The sequence below is a fragment of the Chelmon rostratus genome, chromosome 19 (genome assembly GCF_017976325.1).
Source record: "Chelmon rostratus isolate fCheRos1 chromosome 19, fCheRos1.pri, whole genome shotgun sequence".
NCBI lineage: Eukaryota > Metazoa > Chordata > Actinopteri > Chaetodontiformes > Chaetodontidae > Chelmon > Chelmon rostratus.
Genome location: NC_055676.1, coordinates 23,376,099 through 23,394,202, shown reverse-complemented (window position 1 = coordinate 23,394,202; position 18,104 = coordinate 23,376,099). Strand labels below are relative to the sequence as shown.

At 44.4% G+C, this 18,104-nt stretch overlaps 3 protein-coding genes across 3 annotated transcripts; all 3 read left to right on the top strand.

Annotated features, from left to right (window-relative positions):
• Positions 1–738: 738 nt before the first annotated feature.
• LOC121622957 (drebrin-like protein B) lies at positions 739–8,271 on the top strand. The gene is made up of 15 exons (XM_041960045.1): positions 739–1,046; positions 1,203–1,258; positions 2,273–2,385; positions 2,540–2,614; positions 3,272–3,415; positions 4,633–4,710; positions 4,840–4,991; positions 5,079–5,133; positions 6,005–6,070; positions 6,175–6,286; positions 6,365–6,595; positions 7,289–7,357; positions 7,593–7,687; positions 7,792–7,861; positions 7,944–8,271. The coding sequence occupies exons 1-15, from the start codon at positions 964–966 to the stop codon at positions 8,078–8,080; spliced, it is 1,536 nt and encodes a 511-aa protein (XP_041815979.1). The 5' UTR covers positions 739–963; the 3' UTR covers positions 8,081–8,271.
• Positions 8,272–8,594: 323 nt separating this feature from the next.
• On the top strand, positions 8,595–10,513 carry LOC121623058 (cytochrome c oxidase subunit 5B, mitochondrial-like). The gene is made up of 4 exons (XM_041960183.1): positions 8,595–8,712; positions 9,604–9,674; positions 9,792–9,891; positions 10,038–10,513. The coding sequence occupies exons 1-4, from the start codon at positions 8,616–8,618 to the stop codon at positions 10,148–10,150; spliced, it is 381 nt and encodes a 126-aa protein (XP_041816117.1). The 5' UTR covers positions 8,595–8,615; the 3' UTR covers positions 10,151–10,513.
• A 1,003-nt stretch (positions 10,514–11,516) lies between these two features.
• On the top strand, positions 11,517–14,892 carry LOC121622977 (cytochrome c oxidase subunit 5B, mitochondrial-like). Its single transcript, XM_041960072.1, has 4 exons — positions 11,517–11,647; positions 12,441–12,511; positions 13,549–13,648; positions 14,378–14,892. Exons 1-4 carry the CDS (start codon positions 11,551–11,553, stop codon positions 14,488–14,490), a joined length of 381 nt encoding a protein of 126 aa, XP_041816006.1. The 5' UTR covers positions 11,517–11,550; the 3' UTR covers positions 14,491–14,892.
• Positions 14,893–18,104: the final 3,212 nt, after the last annotated feature.

The window sequence follows — 18,104 nt, the reverse complement described above, 5'->3', positions numbered from 1 at the left end:
CTGGAAACAAAGTCGTGTTAAGAATAAAGATGATATCAGCACCTGTGGACCAGTTCAAGAACACGCCAAGGTCAGTTTATGGATGTGGTGGAGTTTTACTGCACATGTGATAAATAGTTTAAAGTCTCCAGGGTCTCGGAGGGAGGTGTGTGACTCGAGTGATGTCACCTGAGTCAGCGTCGGTTGAAGACCATGAGTAGTCAGAAAGAAGTGAGCTGACCAGACGTCTGCAGCTGCTGCAGGCTACAGGCTACGTTAGCTGCCGCTAGCACAACCCACCCAGCTGTCACGGTCCAGGTGCGTTGTGGGTAATGTTGTCCATGTGCGAAAACAAGGTGTTTTAGGTGTGTCGAAGCCAGAGCCAGGAGTTGATTAGCTTAGCTTAGCATAAAGACTGGAAGCATAAATGCATAAATTCTGTTTGGAGAATTCACTTTTTGTACTGAGGTTGATCGAGGCTGCACTTGTTCCTCTTCTGTTTCACAATCACAAAAAAAACCCACCCTGCTTCTGTCATCCAGGTCACACACACACACACACACACACACGCACGCACACACACATTTATTATGTGCTTAGTTTCACGGCAGTCAGTATGGAAGACGACACACTGCAGAATAACATGAATAGATGTATGTTTTCTCATTCAGATACATTGCGGTCGTGCTAATGGATGAATGAGTGTAAGTCAGAGGCGTGTAACTTCTGCAGGAATGTGGCTCATCAGGTTTTCATCTTCTCCCCCGACTGGTTTGACACATCGGAGCAGAAGAAAATCTGCTCTGGAAATCACAATAAACCAGAGTCATTGTGGCGTGATACTGTGGAGGTTTTACTCTAAACTCTGGAGTTCTGATCCGTGTTCTGGCTCTCCTGGACGCTGTCAGCAGCAGCACTGTTGGAGCTCAGTGTGGCAGATCACTGGCGGCCGGTTTGAACCGTGAATGAAGAAACTGGAAGAAGATGGCAGCAAATCTGAGTAAGAACGGCCCCGCACTCATGGCCGCCTATGAAGAAGTGGTGGACAGCAAGTCAGAGACAAACTGGTGAGTCGTCTCTTCGTGATTGCCCCTGAGATAGTCGGAAATTTCCCTTCCTGGAATCTTTGATCACCTGTTAGCTGAGATGTGTTAGAGGAAGCACGGCCCTCCAACATGAGACACTCTAATATTCTGGGTTTCTACACCTGTGTGTGTTTTCAGGGTGCTGTTCACTTATGAAGGGAACAGCAATGATATCCGTCTGGCGGGAAAAGGAGGTAAGATCTACTACTGCTGTGGTATCAGCAGTAAAAGTACAGCAGTGCTACCAGCTTCATGCAGTAAAAGTACTGTCTGTGCAGTAAAATGTCTCCTGTGACTGATTCTATGCAACATGATTACCGTATTTTCCGCACTATAAGGCGCACCGGATTATAAGGCGCATAGACAGAAACTACCGTCCTGTGGTGTCTGGGGTTGCGTTATGCATCCACTAGATCAGGGGTCGGCAACCCGCGGCTCTTTCATCCCTCTGATGCGGCTCTTGAAAATAATTAATGAGCATTTATTTCAAATGTATTTTATTTTAGCTTGTTCGTTTGAAACAAACACCGCGCGCTCACAGATGACAGCTGATCCTGCGTAAAGATGCAGGTGACGGCGCTCAGCGCTGATGTGCAGACGCTGTGCGCTGAGGTTCAGGAGCAGAAATCACATTAACCACGTTTGATTAATATTTTAATTGCCTATTATTTAGCATATATTCATATTTTTTGATTGTTCAGTGAAATAGTCATTTTATTATTCAGGTTGACAGCTGACTGCACGCGCCAGTAAAAGGATGACGGCACGCAGAGAGTGGAATACCGCTGTTACTTTGGCCACGCCCCCTAACTACGATAGCCATAATTAACCGATATTGATCCATATAAAAGGCGCATTGGATTATAAGGCGCACTGTCGGTTTTTGAGAAAATTAAAGGCTTTTAGGTAGATTGTTGATACTGAAGCATCAATGTTAGAGCAGCATTTTACTGTTGGAGCTGCAGCAGGTGGAGCTGCTGCAGGTGGAGCTGCTGCAGGTGGAGCTCTTCTGATTCACACAATTACCTCTTTGAGCCTCAAACAGTTATTAACCTGTGAGAAGTTTAAACATGAAACAGAACTCAGAGACTCTGAGACTGATTCTTTATCGAGAGCTACTGGTTTAAACTTTAAAGTAGCATAAAATGGAAATACAGTGGAAGTGTGTGTGTGTGTGTGTGTGTGTGTGTGTGTGTGTGTGTGTGTAGATGGTGGATTAGAGGAGATGGTGGAGGAGCTGAGCAGCGGGAAGGTGATGTACGCTTTCTGTCGTGTCCAGGACCCCAACTCTGGTCTGCCCAAATACGTCCTCATAAACTGGGTGAGACACACACACACACACACACACACACACAGGTTTGCACTTCTAAACTTGTGAGCCCTACGAAGGTCAGTCTGAAAGTGAGGTCACATCTTTCTTTGGATGTCTGTTTTTGTCTTGTGTGTGTGTGTTCGTGTGTGCGTTCACTCCACAGACCGGTGAAGGTGTGAAGGACTCTCGAAAAGGCCTGAGTGCAAACCACGTGAGCTCAATGGCCAACTTCCTGAGGGTGAGTGTGTTGTTCTGCTGATGAAACGCCTCCAGAAACACCTTTAAATGTAGTTGTTGTAGAAGTAAAATGTATACATGAAACTAAATCTTCACTGTCATCACTTAGACTGAGATTAAAAACCATGTTTGCAAAGGTTTTTAATGTGTTAACCTGTTTGAACCAGTTACAGTCTCCTTCACCTCCAGTTAAAGCTCATTTGTTATTCCAACTGTAAATACACGTATGAACAATCACGCTAGCAGCTCTGTCAGGCAGCGATTCTTTGAGCTGAATGCTAACATTAGCATGCTAACATGCAGGCAATGCTGCAGATGTTCAGCAGGTGTAATGTTTAGCACCTTTACCATCTTAGTTTAGCCTGTTGACATGCTAACATTTGCTAACTAGCACTAAACACAAAGTCCAGCTCAGGCTGAATGTCACTGCTCATATGTGACACATATACATGCTGACCTGATGATGGCGCTAGAACACATCAGACTCCAAATTTCTAATCTCTCCACATCGCATGTGGAGAGATTAGAAATTTGTTTCCTGTTAACAATTTGAATGATATTCCCCCAAAATGTCCATTTATAGCCATATCCTCTTATGTCCAAGCCGTGTGGGACGTGGTGGAGTCACTGATTAGCTCTGACGTGTCTGTGGTCGCAGGGAGCCCACGTGACCATAAACGCTCGGGGAGAGGAAGACGTGGAACCGGACGCCGTCCTGGAGAAAGTTGCCAAAGCGTCTGGAGCCAACTTTAATTTCCACAAACAAACACAAGGATACAGAGACGCGCCCAGAGGCCCTGTGGTGAGGAGACACCCCCGGGAACCACTCATTTCTGTCACAGTGACTGACAGCAGATGAGCTCACAGAGACCTGAACAGCTTCATATCACACAGGGTTAGGGTACAAGCTCAGAACACCTCGTTAAACTGTTCGCTCGTTAATGACTGAGTTCACACTGCTTGGAACCAGGGTTGCACAACATCCACAAGCATGATTCCTGTTTTTTAACTGATGTTTTTCTTTACATTTAACCGAAACCCCAACTCAACCACTCAGAGCAGTTAGTTCAGGCCCCCCCTTGTGGCCCAGTTTTTGAAAAACGGGCGCTAAAGTGCCCTCTTGGGAACCAAAACACGCGCTAAAGTGACCCCTGGGAGCCAAAACGCGCGCTAAAGTGACCCCTGGGAGCCAAAACGCGCGCTAAAGTGCCCTCTTGGATTTCAAAACGCGTGCTAAAGTGCCCTCTTGGGAGCCAAAACGTGTACTAAAGTGCCCCCTGGGAGCCAAAACGTGTGCTAAAGTGCCCTCTTGGACGCCAAAATGCACTCTAAAGTGCCCTCTTGGATGCCAAAACGCGCTCTAAAGTGTCCCCTGGGAGCCAAAACCTGTGCTAAAGTGCCCTCTTGGACGCCAAAACGCACTCTAAAGTGCCGTCTTGGACGCCAAAACGCGCTCCAAAGTGCCCTCTGGGAGCCAAAATCTGTGCTAAAGTGCCCCCTGGGAGCCAAAACATGTGCTAAAGTGCCCTCTTCAGTGGCGAGGACTCGCTATATGTGCCCTTTTTTTCCTTTTTTCTGCCCCTGCCCTTCAAAAAGTCTGTGCACGCCACTGGACTAAACATAAACACAGGGATAGAAAATGAATGTAAAATAAGATGCAGAATAAAACCCAATAATATTAGGATGAAAATAGAAACATCAAAGGTCTCCAAATTCTCTTTAATACACTGACAGTCGGCAATATGAGACTAAATAAGTGAGAGATATTTCATAGTGTGTGACACCAATCAGCACCTCTGAAGCAAACAAGCTAACAGAGTCGCCCAGATTCTAATTTCAATCAGTGCTGTGTGAGCTCGTTTGGCCACGCCTTGAATGCAACAGACGTGTGTTTATATGTAAAAATGTCATCTGAGCCTGAACACACACAGACTCAACCTGTGGAATGTATTTTCCAGAAACTGAAACGTGTGTGTGTTTGACCAAAATTCACTATTTCACGACTTCTTCTCTGAACAGGGTTCTGTGTATCGGAAGACCAACGCCTTGGAGGAAATTCAACTCGTCAAAAAGGACGAGTTCTGGGTCCAAGCTCAGGTTTCTCCTCATGTTTAGTGTCTGAGTACACAACCTGAGTATCTGAGTACACAACCTGAGTATCTGAGTACACAACCTGAGTAGCTGTAGTTTTGTTTAGCATGAAAATACTCTGACTGTCCTCCTCAGAGGGATGAAGAAGTTCGCAGACTGGAGGAGAGCAAACGAGCAGAGCAGGAGAGACGAGCGATGGAGAGGGAGAGGAGGGAGATGGACGAGAGGCAGGCGAAGGAGAGGGAGAGGAGGACGAAGGAGAGGGCTCAGCAGATCGAACAGGAGAAGTAGGTCAAGCACACAACAGCAACACACACACACTAACAAAGAGTCAAAGCCACTGATTGGTGCTTTCTGTGTTTATGGCGTTTCAGGATTTATCAGAAGCAGCGAGAAGAAGAGGAAAGAGAGCAAGAGCAGCAGCGGCCGGTGAGCTGATCACTCAGGAAATTGTCTCTTAATAGACCGTAATTTCAGACAGGTGTGGGTGTAGAGATAGGCAGGCGTCTGACCCTGCAGAGCTCTAAAAGGGATCGCAGGAACCCCCCTTGTGGCCCAATTGTTGAAAAACACGCTAAAGTGCCCTCTTGGACGCCAAATAGCGTGCTAAAGTGCCCTCTTGGAAGCCAAAACGCGCGATAAAGTGCCTTCCTGGATGCCAAAATGCGTGCTAAAGTGCCCCCTGTGAGCCAAAACGCGCGCTAAAGTGCCCTCTTGGAAGCCAAAATCTGTGCTAAAGTGCCCCCTGGGAGCCATAATGCGCATTAAAGTGCCCTCTTAGATGCCAAAACGCGTGCTAAAGTGCCCTCTTCAGTGGCGAGGACACGCTATATGTGCCCTTTTTTTCCTTTTCGCCCCTGCCCTTCAAAAAGTCTGTGCACGCCACTGATCAGGACTGAAGCTACGTGGGCTCTGTGGGACATTGTTTCCCAAAAGCCTCTTAAAGCTTAGATGGTCATGAAATACATTTTACAAACCATCTTTATGTTGGTTATGTTTGTCCTCGACCAATCACAGCTGGCCGTCTTTCACGACCTGTGTGATGTCATCGGGAAGGAAATGCCAGGGACCAACTTCCAGGAACAAAACGTAAATATCTCATGTAGTGAATCATGCAGGACGACAGATGGTGAGCTATGATTGGTCGGGGTCCAACGTGTACTCTGTCATGCTGACTCCATTATCTATAATCTGACACAAAGATGGTCTGAAGATCAAAGTGAGTTCTCCTGCGTCAGACTGTTTACTATAAAATCTGAACATAAAAACAGTGAGCAGATAAAATCACGTCTCTGTTTAGAAGCAGCAGGAAAGCTCGAACAAGAAGACGGGCATCAACTCTGCAGTGTCAGTGCAGAAAGCTAATGTGAGTATGACTGACGGACCAGACATGTACACACACGTGTGATCTAATATGTTATTATAATAACCTTTAATAATGTTTCCCTTTAAACTCTCGCCGTCATTCAGGAGGCCAAGTTGCTGATTTCTCAGAGATCATTTAATCCCAGAGACGTGTTCAAGCAGAGGGAGCAGAGCTTTGAGGCCAACGGCAGACCCTCCCCGGCTGCGTCCAGACCAGGTAAACAGCACAAATCCGGCGTGAGCAGCACCTCGTGACACGTGAAGGGATTCATGATGTTCGTGTTTTCACTCTCAGGGAAGCTGCAGAGTCCGTTTCTATCCCAGAAATCCTTTGAGAGAGAAACCCCGGAGCGGCCCCAGTATCATCCAGCTCCAGCTGCGGTCCCGGCCTCCTCCATGACACCCCCGTCTCCCGTCTCACCTGCCTCACCTGCCTCGCCCGCCTCACCCGTGCTGTCTTACTCACCTGCTGCACCTGTCTCCGCCGCTCCACCAGAGACAGCAGGCTCACCTGTTCCAGCTGCAGGTCAGACACAATCAGTGGCGTGCACAGACTTTTTGAAGGGCAGGGGCGAAAAGGAAAAAAAGGGCACATATAGTGTGTCCTCGCCACTGAAGAGGGCACTTTAGCATGCGTTTTGGCGTCTAAGAGGGCACTTGAGCATGCGTTTTGGCTCCCAAGCGCTTTAATGCGCATTTTGGCTCCCAGGGGGCACTTTAGCATGGATTCTGGCATCCAAGAAGGCACTTTAGCGCGCGTTTTGGCTCCCAAGAGGGCACTTTAGCACAGATTTTGGCTTCCAAGAGGGCACTTTAGCGCGCTATTTGGCGCCTAAGAGGGCACTTTAGCACACGCTTTGGCTCCCAGGGTGCACTTTAGCACGGATTTTGGCTTCCAAGAGGGCACTTTAGCGCGCTATTTGGCACCTAAGAGGGCACTTTAGCACACGTCTTGGCTCCCAGGGGGCACTTTAGCGCGGGTTTTGGCTCACAGGGGGCACTTTAGAACGCTATTTGGCACCTAAGAGGGCACTTAAGCACACGTTTTGGCTCCCAAGAGGGCACTTTAACACACGTTCTTCAACAATTGGGCCATGAGGGGGGGCGGTCGTTATTTTTTCCTTTGCTCTCTTTATGTAGAAACTTATTTCTGTCTGACAAGTAAGTCTGCAAATAAGTATGCAGACTTGATGTCTGTGTGTCTGTCACTGACCCACAGATGCTGCTTACACTGAAGAGGAGGAATGGTCAGATGAGTTTGATGAAGATGCAGATGAAGCTACTCCAGGTATGATAATAATAATATTCATGAACTCAGTGTTCTTATATGATCAATATATGACATCCTGTAACAGTGGTGGAATGTAAACTACAGTAATTACATAGTATTTACAGGGTTGTAGTAGTACTTTTACTAAAGTAATGGGAATGTTTTCTCCAGCACTGTCCTGGAAAATAAAGAACAATACTTTATTTTTAATAATGACACCTTGTAATGCACTGATCCATTAACGTGTCTGCAGAGGAAACTCCAGCTCAGGACGATGTGTATGAAGCACCGCAGCAAGTCGGGACGGAGGAGGACCTGTATGAAGACGTTTACCAGCACACCCCCACAGTGAGTCCACGCTGTTGTTCCTGAATAAAAGTGTTTAATTCACTTCCTGAATGGCAAAGAAACATTCCTTCCTCCTCTTCATTTCTTTTTCTCTCTGTGTTTAGAATGAAGACCCCAATGTGGAGCCCAGTGGACAGGACATCTGTGCCAGAGCGCTGTATGACTACCAGGCTGGTATGTACACACACACACACACACACACACAGTATGTATGGTGTATATGTTATACCTTCTCACCATCACGTCTCCTCCACAGTGGACGACACTGAGATCACCTTTGACCCTGGCGACATTGTAACCGGGATAGAGATGGTGGATGAGGGTTGGTGGAGAGGTTACGGACCTGACGGACACTATGGGATGTTTCCCGCCAACTATGTTGAGCTCCTCTAGCTCTTCTTCATCACTCAGTTCATGTTTGAAAAGCCCTGAGATAACAGACAGGAAATTGATTAAAATACTAAATATTTCTCTAACGCCAGCTTGTTTGTCGTTGTCATATTAAAGGTTTGTCTCTAATTGTTTACCATCACTGCATTAAAAGACTGTTGTAAAAAATCCCAATAAACACTGTTACTCCTCAAGTCTGGTAATGTCAGTGTATGTAGACTAGTTATCTTCATACCACACATTATTAAATGCATGATTTTGGTTATTTGAGAAAACATCAAATAATGAGTAACAATATTCTCTATTAGCAGTCATAAAATAATTATAATATTAGTAATATAACAATAACAACAGCAGCAAAACAATAATAGCAAATTATTTATGTTGTAAATATTCATTAATATAATTAATCAAGATTTAATAACCAGTTTTGGAAGAAAAAAAATTAGAAAAGCCATTGCGTCAAAACCAGGTGACGAGCGGGGCACATATGATGTCATATCCCCGCGACGAACGAGTCAACGCTGAAGAAGGAGAAATGGCTGCAAGGTTACTGCTGCGCTCGGCTTTTAGAGCGGCGACAACCTGCCGGGCTGCCCCGGTCCCCGCTCTGACCCGCGGCATGGCAGCTGGAGGTGAGGACGAACACAACACTGACTGGAAATTAATTTAAAGATACCGTTTGTCCCGTGAAAACGTTCTTCTCAGCACAGAAAATCAGACCAAACTTCGTTTAAAAAACTGTAAATTTAATTAGAACTCGTGTGTCATCTAAACTGTATAGTTAATAAAGCAACAAGATGTTTTCCGCAATGGAATTAGGCCAAAACTTCAGTTCGGTACCCAGTAATAAGACAATTGACTATTTTATTTTTAATACTGCTTGGTAAGATGTTAAGATAACTGAAAGCGGAAGTTCACTAATCTGCGAGGTCGCTTGACACACCTGATGATAGCTGTGTGAAAGTATATTAACAAAATATCTGATAATAGATCTTTTTTTTATTGCATTTACGCATATTTTTATCTGCATGTTAGTTTAATTTAATCTTTATTGTGTTATCTTTCCTACTGTTTCTAACATGGGGGTTGCAATGCAAATTTCATTGACATGTTATGCTCAGTGACAATAAAGGCAATCTTGAATCTTGAATTTCTAGCTTCCTAGTAATTCCGTTGTTGTCTGCAGTAAACAATAAATTCAAACAAACAAACAAAAAGAATAATGTTTCCATAGATTGATGAGTAACTAATGAATGTTTACTTGGGTTTAACATGCTTTTATTTTGAAGAAGCTAATGTTTCCCATAGACATTAGTAGCAAGTTAAAATAACTTTTTCCAGGACATTTTCCTAGAAATTATTTGAAATTTCTTAATTGATTGTGGACCCATAAAATAAAGCATCATATTTACTGGATAAAGTGGTGCTGCCATAGCTCCTGTGACATGTTTGCAAGCTCAGTATTTGTTTTGTGATGATGCATCTGGTTTATTTACAACCAACATCATCTGATCTGTCATCAGGGATTCCCACTGATGAGGAGCAAGCCACAGGACTGGAGAAGGTCATCATGACGGCCATGAAGAAGGGAACGGTGAGATCATTGCCCATTTGTCTGCGGACTGTTTTCCTTTGTACCCGTCAGTCATCAGTGATGCAAACAACCGTATTGTACTACACAGTAGATCAGTAATCCTTCCACCTTCTGCAGGATCCCTACAACATGATGAAGCCAAAGCAGTACGCCGGCTCAAAGGCCGACCCCCACCTTGTTCCCTCAATCACAAACAAGAGGATCGTGGGATGTATCTGTGAGTTACCTGTAAACATTATACCTGCTAAACATGTTAGCATTTAACTCACAGAGCTGCTAGCATGGCTGTAGCGTAATGGAAGTGTAATCATAAATCCCTCTGCTGGCAGCTGGTTCTAAGCTGCTCTGATTTCCTCCCTGCAGGTGAAGAAGACAACACAGCCGTGGTTTGGTTCTGGCTTCACGAGGGCGAGGCCCAGCGCTGCCCGTCCTGTGGGTCCCACTACAAGCTGGTGGCCCATGAGCTCCCCCACTAACCTCTACACCCCCCTGTTATCATACACGTGTGCAGAAATATTCCTCTTAACCTTCAGAAGACAGCAACCTCTTCATTCTTCACTCTCCAGGAAGTTGCTTTATCGTGGAACTTTTTGGTTCAGTCTACTTCCTGGTCTTAAGTTATGAGTCCTCGTCTGATTGGTCTTTAACTTGATTTCCTTGCTGACCTCATCAGTCTTTGCTTTACATGTTACACAGGGATCAGATGCGGTTTGGGACACAACTGTTTCTTTTCAACATTTCCACTGAGCTGCAGTTTACATTCGCTCGTGTACTGTACGACGTTACACTCGGTCCACTTCCTGCTCCTGTTCAACCAATAAAGATTCTGAACTCCTGTTCATGGACGTCTTTCACTCTTTGTTTTAGGTGTAGTTTGACCTGTTAGAGTGTTTCTGTGTTTGGATGATGATGTGTGAGAGCTGAAGTCCTTTCCATTAATTAGCAGAATGTGAAAACCTTCACATGCTAGTTGTGCTAATTTCTTTTACACTCAGCTGCCAGTTTATTAGCTACATATGTGAATACATTTGAATCAGGATCAACTTTATTGGCCAAATATATGTTGACATACAGTGCAAGGAAACTGATAAAGTTTCTCTCAATGTTAAAGCTGAACAAAGACGTTGGTGTACAGATTAATATATACTTTGGTTTCATTTACCAATGATGATCTTCTGTGTGTTAGGGGCAATGTATTTTTATTTTTTTATTTGTGTTATTGACACTGTTTGACAGATGCTAACTGCTAACTGACAGCCTGTGGAAAGGAGACACTGCTGTCCGGTTGTTCTGGGGTGCAGAGCTCTGCACCAGAGCGGAGGAGCTGGAAAGGTTGTGTTCAGGGTCTGATGGACTGCGCGTGTCTCCTGCTATGGAGACGTAGAAGTCCTGACTGGAGGGCAGGTTGGCGGTCAGACTTCCTGTATTGCGGCTGATCCAAACCAGACTAACATTAGTGACAACATTAGTGATGCTTGAGTATGAATGTGCCAGTATAATGTGACTTTTTAACCTGACCATTATGCATAATTTGTACCTTTACTTCTGGTACTTGAAATATATTTTTGATGCTAATACTTTTATGAACTTCTTTCCAGCATAGTCTTTTTTATGGCAGTGAGTGTAAGTAAATTGAGAGCCACTAGAAACATTTATATCTACTTACCAAATGAGTCTGATTAAACTGAGTTTTTTTTAAATATTTTGTCTACCGTCATTCATGTAAACAGAGTGCACAAAATGTTCCTAAATAAATGAATTTAAATTTAAATAGACCTTTTCCAGCCTTAAATTGACGCTCAAACCCAGCGACCTCGCCATAAACCCAGACGTCATCAGCGCGCGACCAGATTCAGGTGACAGGAAAGAAGGAGAAATGGCTGCAAGGTTACTGCTCCGCTCGGCTTTTAGAGCCGCTACTACCTGCCGGGCTGCCCCGGTTCCTGCTCTGACCCGCGGCATGGCAGCTGGAGGTGAGGTCGAAATCAACAACGAGCTTTAAAGTCTGAAAGACCGCTGAAATATATTTTCAAAAGGCAGTTAGGCCGCGCCGAGCTCAGCCGGAAGACCCCGAACACACTAGCTGGTTAGCATTAGCAACCGTAGGTGCTGTTGGCTAGCTCCGAGAGGTCAAACGTGATTTTCAATAATCACAAAGTCAGTGTTGTCGACAAATAAATGTTGTTCAGTTGAGTTTGTTTCTGTTGAATAGTGAACAGTACAGGAAAATGTGTATGTTTTCAAACATTGGGTTTAACTAACAGATTTTGACCAAAACACTGTACCGTAGCCCGTTAGCTCAGTGTCTAAAAACGTTGACACTCAACGCTACGTAGTCACAGCTAACTTGTTCACATAACTTAGCCAAGCGAATAACCAGTACGGTTGTGGAATTGATGTTAAGTTAATTTGACTCATAGGCAACAGTAGTAGAAAAAAACATGTTCACTCATAGTAAGAAATTAGTTATCTGTGATGGTAGCTTGTTGCTAACCAGCTAGCTAGCTAGCTAGCCAGCGAGCTGAAACCCACCACCGCGTTTCCACGGTCTTGTGTGTTTACACTGGTGTCCACGTTATAATCAGTATCCCGGTTATGTGTTCACATACGAACATCATGTCCTGTTTTCAGAAGTCTGGGTGAGCTAGCTGCAGTACTGTGGAAGAAACTAGGACACTGTGTTAAAACCCGATCAGTGACTATGACCCCTCATTTGATTACTTGACCCCTTTTATCAGACATGTTTTTAACTTGTTGTGTTGTCAGGGATTCCCACCGATGAGGAGCAAGCCACCGGACTGGAGAAGGTCATCATGAAGGCCATGAAGGATGGAACGGTAACACCATTTATCTGGTCTGGTTTCGACTGTGTTTTACATTTCAACAGGGCTCGGCTGTAACGGTTGCCAGGTAGCCATCGGCACACCTGTCAGAGTCAGCTGGGTTCTTTTTGAGGGATCTGTGGGGAACATGACAACAGCTGGACTGCTGGTGTTTCCTATACAAGGAACTGAGGGTTGACATGTTAACTGATAACACTTACTATTCAAATTCTGTATCAGATAAAACTCAAAACACCTGGAGTTTTGTTTGGTTACTGTAACAAAGCTTTTAAACGTTCTTTTATGTCACATCTTTTATTATTGAGCTGACGAACAACTGCATCGTGTTTGAATTATTTAGAATACAATGTGACCTGGTGGCCACTTTTAAAAGTGAAGGTTGAGCCTTGTTTCGATGTTGATTAACGATCTACTCCGAAATGAGGTGACGAATCGTTTGAGTTTACTGCCTTATCACAGCTGAACACACCTGAACGACGCGGCTGATAACTATTTCAACCACATACACGTCAGCTCGTTAGATGATAAAATCACAGCCTGCACACTGGATCAATACGTCCACATGGCTGTTAGTATGAGCCCGATAAGCTGCAGGAAATGGATATACGGGCACGCATGTCATAGCCATCAGGCCATCAGAAGCTTTTTCTAACTAATTAGTCTTTTAGGAGATAAGAAATGTCCAGAGCCGGTTAATTGTTGCTCCGGAGTCTGTTATCTTTGCCCAGCAGGTGTGTTGTGGGACGAACTGGGAAATTAACTTCACTTATCTCAGTTACATTTTCCAGGCTGTTTTCTGCTGGGAAGTCCCTGAACACTCAGAGATTTGTTCATTACAATGATTGATCCTGAACAGGAGGCTGCGGTTGTCCTGAACTGAACTGGACAAAAGAAAAGTGCGCCATGACATCATGTCTTATTTGCATAATGGCGACATGAAGTACAAGTATTCAGTACAAGTGCAGGTAGTGATGCACTCACATGAGTTTACGCTTCGTTCCAAACCTGACCTAACCCCTCCTCTCCTGTAGGATCCCTACAACATGATGAAACCAAAGGCGTACGCTGGCTCCAAGGCTGACCCCCACCTTGTTCCCTCCATCACAAACAAGAGGATTGTGGGATGTATCTGTGAGTTATCTTTCTGAAGTCCTAAACATGATCTGGATGAGTCGCTTGTCGAAGCAGCAGCTTTGCAGCTAACTTTGTGTGTCCGAGACTCTCCTCAACTGTGGTGGAGACGGAGCTGGATGGTTCCCATGGAGACGCTCGGGGAAGCGGCTGCTCTTCATCGGAGGCGAGGAAGTTCGCCAGACGTGCGTCTGCCAAACCAACCAGTTAGTCTTCATCGAGGCTCTTCTCTTGTAAAATGGAAACGTGCTGTAAGAAGAACTTCAGCGATGAAGACTAACTGGTCATTTTGGCAAAAAGAGGAAGGGCAGCATGCGGACGCTTCCTGAACGGTTTCCATGAGAAGAATCCAGGACTGTCTCCCACACAGAGGACGAGGTGTCCCAGAAGGTCCTGTTGATTCCCATCAGACACCATGACAGTCCCATCAGGACGTCTGTGTAGCTGCAGCTCGTTTTCTCGCGCTCGTCTCTCCTCGCGCTCATCTCGTCTCCTCCCGCTCGTCTTCTCCCGCTCGTCTCCTCCGCTCATCTCGTCTCCTCGCGCTCGTCTCCTCGCGCTCATCTCGTCTCCTCGCGCTCGTCTCGTCTTCTCGTGCTCGTCTCGTCTCCTTGCGCTCATCCCCTCCCGCTCGTCTCCTCGCGCTCGTGAAGCTTCTTTGAACAGTTAAACTTTTATTCTCCAGTTGTTTGAGTTCTTCTCACAGCTGCTCTGATTTCCTCCCTCCAGGTGAAGAAGACAACACAGCCGTGGTTTGGTTCTGGCTTCACGAGGGCGAGGCCCAGCGCTGCCCGTCCTGTGGGTCCCACTACAAGCTGGTGCCCCATGAGCTCCCCCACTAACCTCTACACCCCCCTGTTATCATAGACGTGTGTGACACAGCTGTGTGTCTGCACAGTGTTAGAAATATTCCTCTTAACCTTCAGAAGACAGCAACCTCTTCATTCTTCACTCTCCAGGAAGTTGCTTTATCGTGGAACTTTTTGGTTCAGTCTACTTCCTGGTCTTAAGTTATGAGACCTTCTCTGATTGGTGTTTGACTTGATCTCCTTGCTGACCTCATCAGTCTTTGCTTTACATGTTACACAGGGATCAGATGCGGTTTGGGACACAACTGTTTCTTTTCAACATTTCCACTGAGCTGCAGTTTACATTCGCTCGTGTACTGTACGACGTTACACTCGGTCCACTTCCTGCTCCTGTTCAACCAATAAAGTTTGCTGTGGATGAACTTTGTTTGTTTGCTTTTTCAAGAAGTTTGTGCAAAAATACGTGGTTTTATATTGTTTAAATCTTTATTTTGGTTGTGTGAAATCTTTCAGGCCTCCCCCAGTGGTTGATTGCTCTAATTAATAACCATCTAATGTATTTATTTAAATGTATAAAAGGGGCTTTAAATCATATTTTCTGTATTAGCTGAGATGGAAACAAAGAAAATCAGCAGAGCTCAGGAGCAAATTAACAAGTTCACACTGAAGATGCTCAGAAAGAAGCTAAATGTTTAATGTAATTTAATGAACTGCCAGCTTTCTTCGTTTCCTGATTAATTTAAAAGAGGAAGAAAAGTGTGACATCCCATCAGATGTAACAATAAGATGCTAAATAAGAACAATAGATGTTCATCTCTGATCTATTTTTGAGGAACTTCAGAGACCTTTTATTCTCATGTTTAGTCCAACATTTAACTTCCAGTAGTTTGAACCCTGCCTTCAGTTGTCAGCTGTTCTTCATGTGGGATCACGTGTTTGATCTGTTTTGAGCTGAGAGTGAAGAGGAGCGCTCAGAAACATGTCGGCCTCCAGGGGGCGCCAGTGCTGAGTATACTCAACATCTGCTGCTCTTCACAACACAGCCAGAGATCACTAAGAGTACTAATACCACACTGTAAAAATACTCTGTTACAAGTAAAAGTCCTGCATTGAAAATATTACTGAAGTAAAAGTATAAGTGGAATCATTCAAATGTACTTGAAGTATCACAGTAAAAGTACTGAGTGCAGTACTTTGTTCTCATGTTCAGGATTTTACTGTTGGTGCTGGTTGAGCTTCATTTTAACTAATGATTCTTTTCATTCTGGATCAATCAGCTGATTATTTCCTCCATTAATCGATCGATCGTTCGGTTTGGAAACATTGTGAAAATAGTGAGAAATGTGGTGACAAAGAAGAATCTTATTTTGTATAAGTATATTAAACTGATAAATGTAGTGACGTAAAAAAAAGGACGATATTTTCCTTTGAGATGTGGTGATGCTCTGACGGAGGATGTCCTCTGTAACCAATCAGCAAGCAGAATAGACGTCACGTTGGTCCAATGGTGGCCACATTCACGCTTCTCGTTTTTATCCGGCAGCAGCTGCTTGTGTCAGCAGGAGCACGACGCTGCCGGCATCGCTGAAAGAAGTTTCCTGTATACATACAGAACCATCATTCTTTCAGATTTTTTCACTTTAAATGCATCATGTATGTGAAACTGGTCGTAAATAAAATAAATAAAGTTATAAAATAAATGATTTTTACCAACCACAGAATGAGTCAAACTGAACAAAATGCAGAACCTGGATTTGTTTAATCTGGATTTTCTGACTTTTCATCGCACTCATCCTGAATCCTGCAGTCAGATCTGAAGCTTTCTTTGTCTTTAGATGCATAATAAGTTACACCTTGTCAGTCACAGGTGATCCTAAGTGGATCCCTGTGGCTTTAAGTGTTCTTTTTTTCCTTTAAAATACCCTAAAGTGCATCAGTGCTCTCAGCTTTCAGCCAGAAGCTGACTCTGATCCTCTCTGCTTCGCTGAGCACCTGGAACAGGGTCAGGGAGGCTGGAAACCTGCAGACTGGTGCTGTCTGTCCTGGCAGGTGGGGACAGGTGAAGCCTGCTGTCATCACTTCAGAGTGGAGATAACTGAGCCCATTTCTCCTGGAAGATCCTCAGTGCTGTCGCTCGCCTGAAAACTGACAGAAATTATTTTTAAAGAACAAAAAAAAGAAAGAGAAGTTCAAACCCCGCCTCTTTTCACACCTCCACACACCCGACCAATCACAAGCCCGGTGGTAATTATTGACATCCATTCAATATCTTGTGTAATATCACACATTTTTCCTGGGCACTGAGCCTTTATTTCCTACTGTGTCACATATATTTTATCTACTGTGCAATAGTACAAACACTGTACTTAATTATCCATATTTTAAGTGCAATTAAAAAAAATGTCATTAGCAATATTATTTTTTATACCTTTTGTAAAAATGTTTGTATTTTTAATTTCCTTCCTGCTTCTTTTGCTGCTGTCTGTGACGTTTGCCCAGCAAGAGTTATATTAAATATTAAATAAAGTTATATTTTATCTTATCTTATCTAATGTTACCTCTTAAATTAATGCCCGTTTCCATCCACTCATGTTAGCATCTGTGAATATTTGAAGATGGTTCTTCGAGACGAGCAGTAGGTGGCGCTAATCCTACGATGGAGGGAAGGGCGTTTCAAACGCGGCTGCAATAATAACCCAATTAATAACCCCTCCTGTTCATTCTGGACGTTCAGAGATCTCCTCCTTCTCCTCCGGTGGAGGTGATGGAGGAGAGGATCCACAGTCTTCCTCTTAATGTTAATGTGAGCAGCAGTAAATGTTAGATGAAGGAAGTTTGGATCCTCCGAAGTTACAGTCTCTAAGTTCTAAGTTCTCCCGACAGTGTTTTTGTGCTGAGCTGCAGCGAAAGAAAAGTGACACGAAGAGAGAATTTTAGATGAAAAAGACTTCGAGACCTGCTCGATTTGTCTGAGTTATTCCGCTGCAGCTTCTCTGGAACTTGTTGACGGATGACGGGAAATGAAAGGAGAAGCAGAGAGGAACAACACCAAAGAATCCAGCTGGACTCCAACCAGACGAGCTGCATTTCACAGCTGGGGCCCCGCAGGCCTGGTTACACTGGAAAATAACCAGTTCAGCTCCTGCTTGTCGGAGAACGTCCTGAAATCATCTCAGTTCTAAAAGTTGTGTTTCTCAACAGGACCAGCGGCTCGGATCACGTGACCTTTAACTCCTCCGTGTTCTGCATGTTTAATGATTGAGTCGACGTGTGTCAGAGAAGACCGTCACTCAAAACCAGCTTCACACCTCCAGCCTGTTACCTGTACTTCCTGCTCTCTACAATAATCTGTCCACAGTGGAAGAAGCTAACAGGGTTAGCATGTAGCTACGACCAGGGGCGGATTTAACAAATTTGGGGCCCAAGGCAAAGGCAGGCATGGGGCCCTCTGAAATGAGAAGACAACACACAAAACAACAGGTCAATTAAAATAAACATTTTAACAGAATACGCACGCACTATTTTTCTACCAGTAGGTTCTCTGATAGTGGTGAAATGTATTAATTATAATTGTAATAATATTAATAATAATAGTAATATTTACTCAATTGCTAACGTAGAAATTTGAGGATTTCATGCAAAATTTT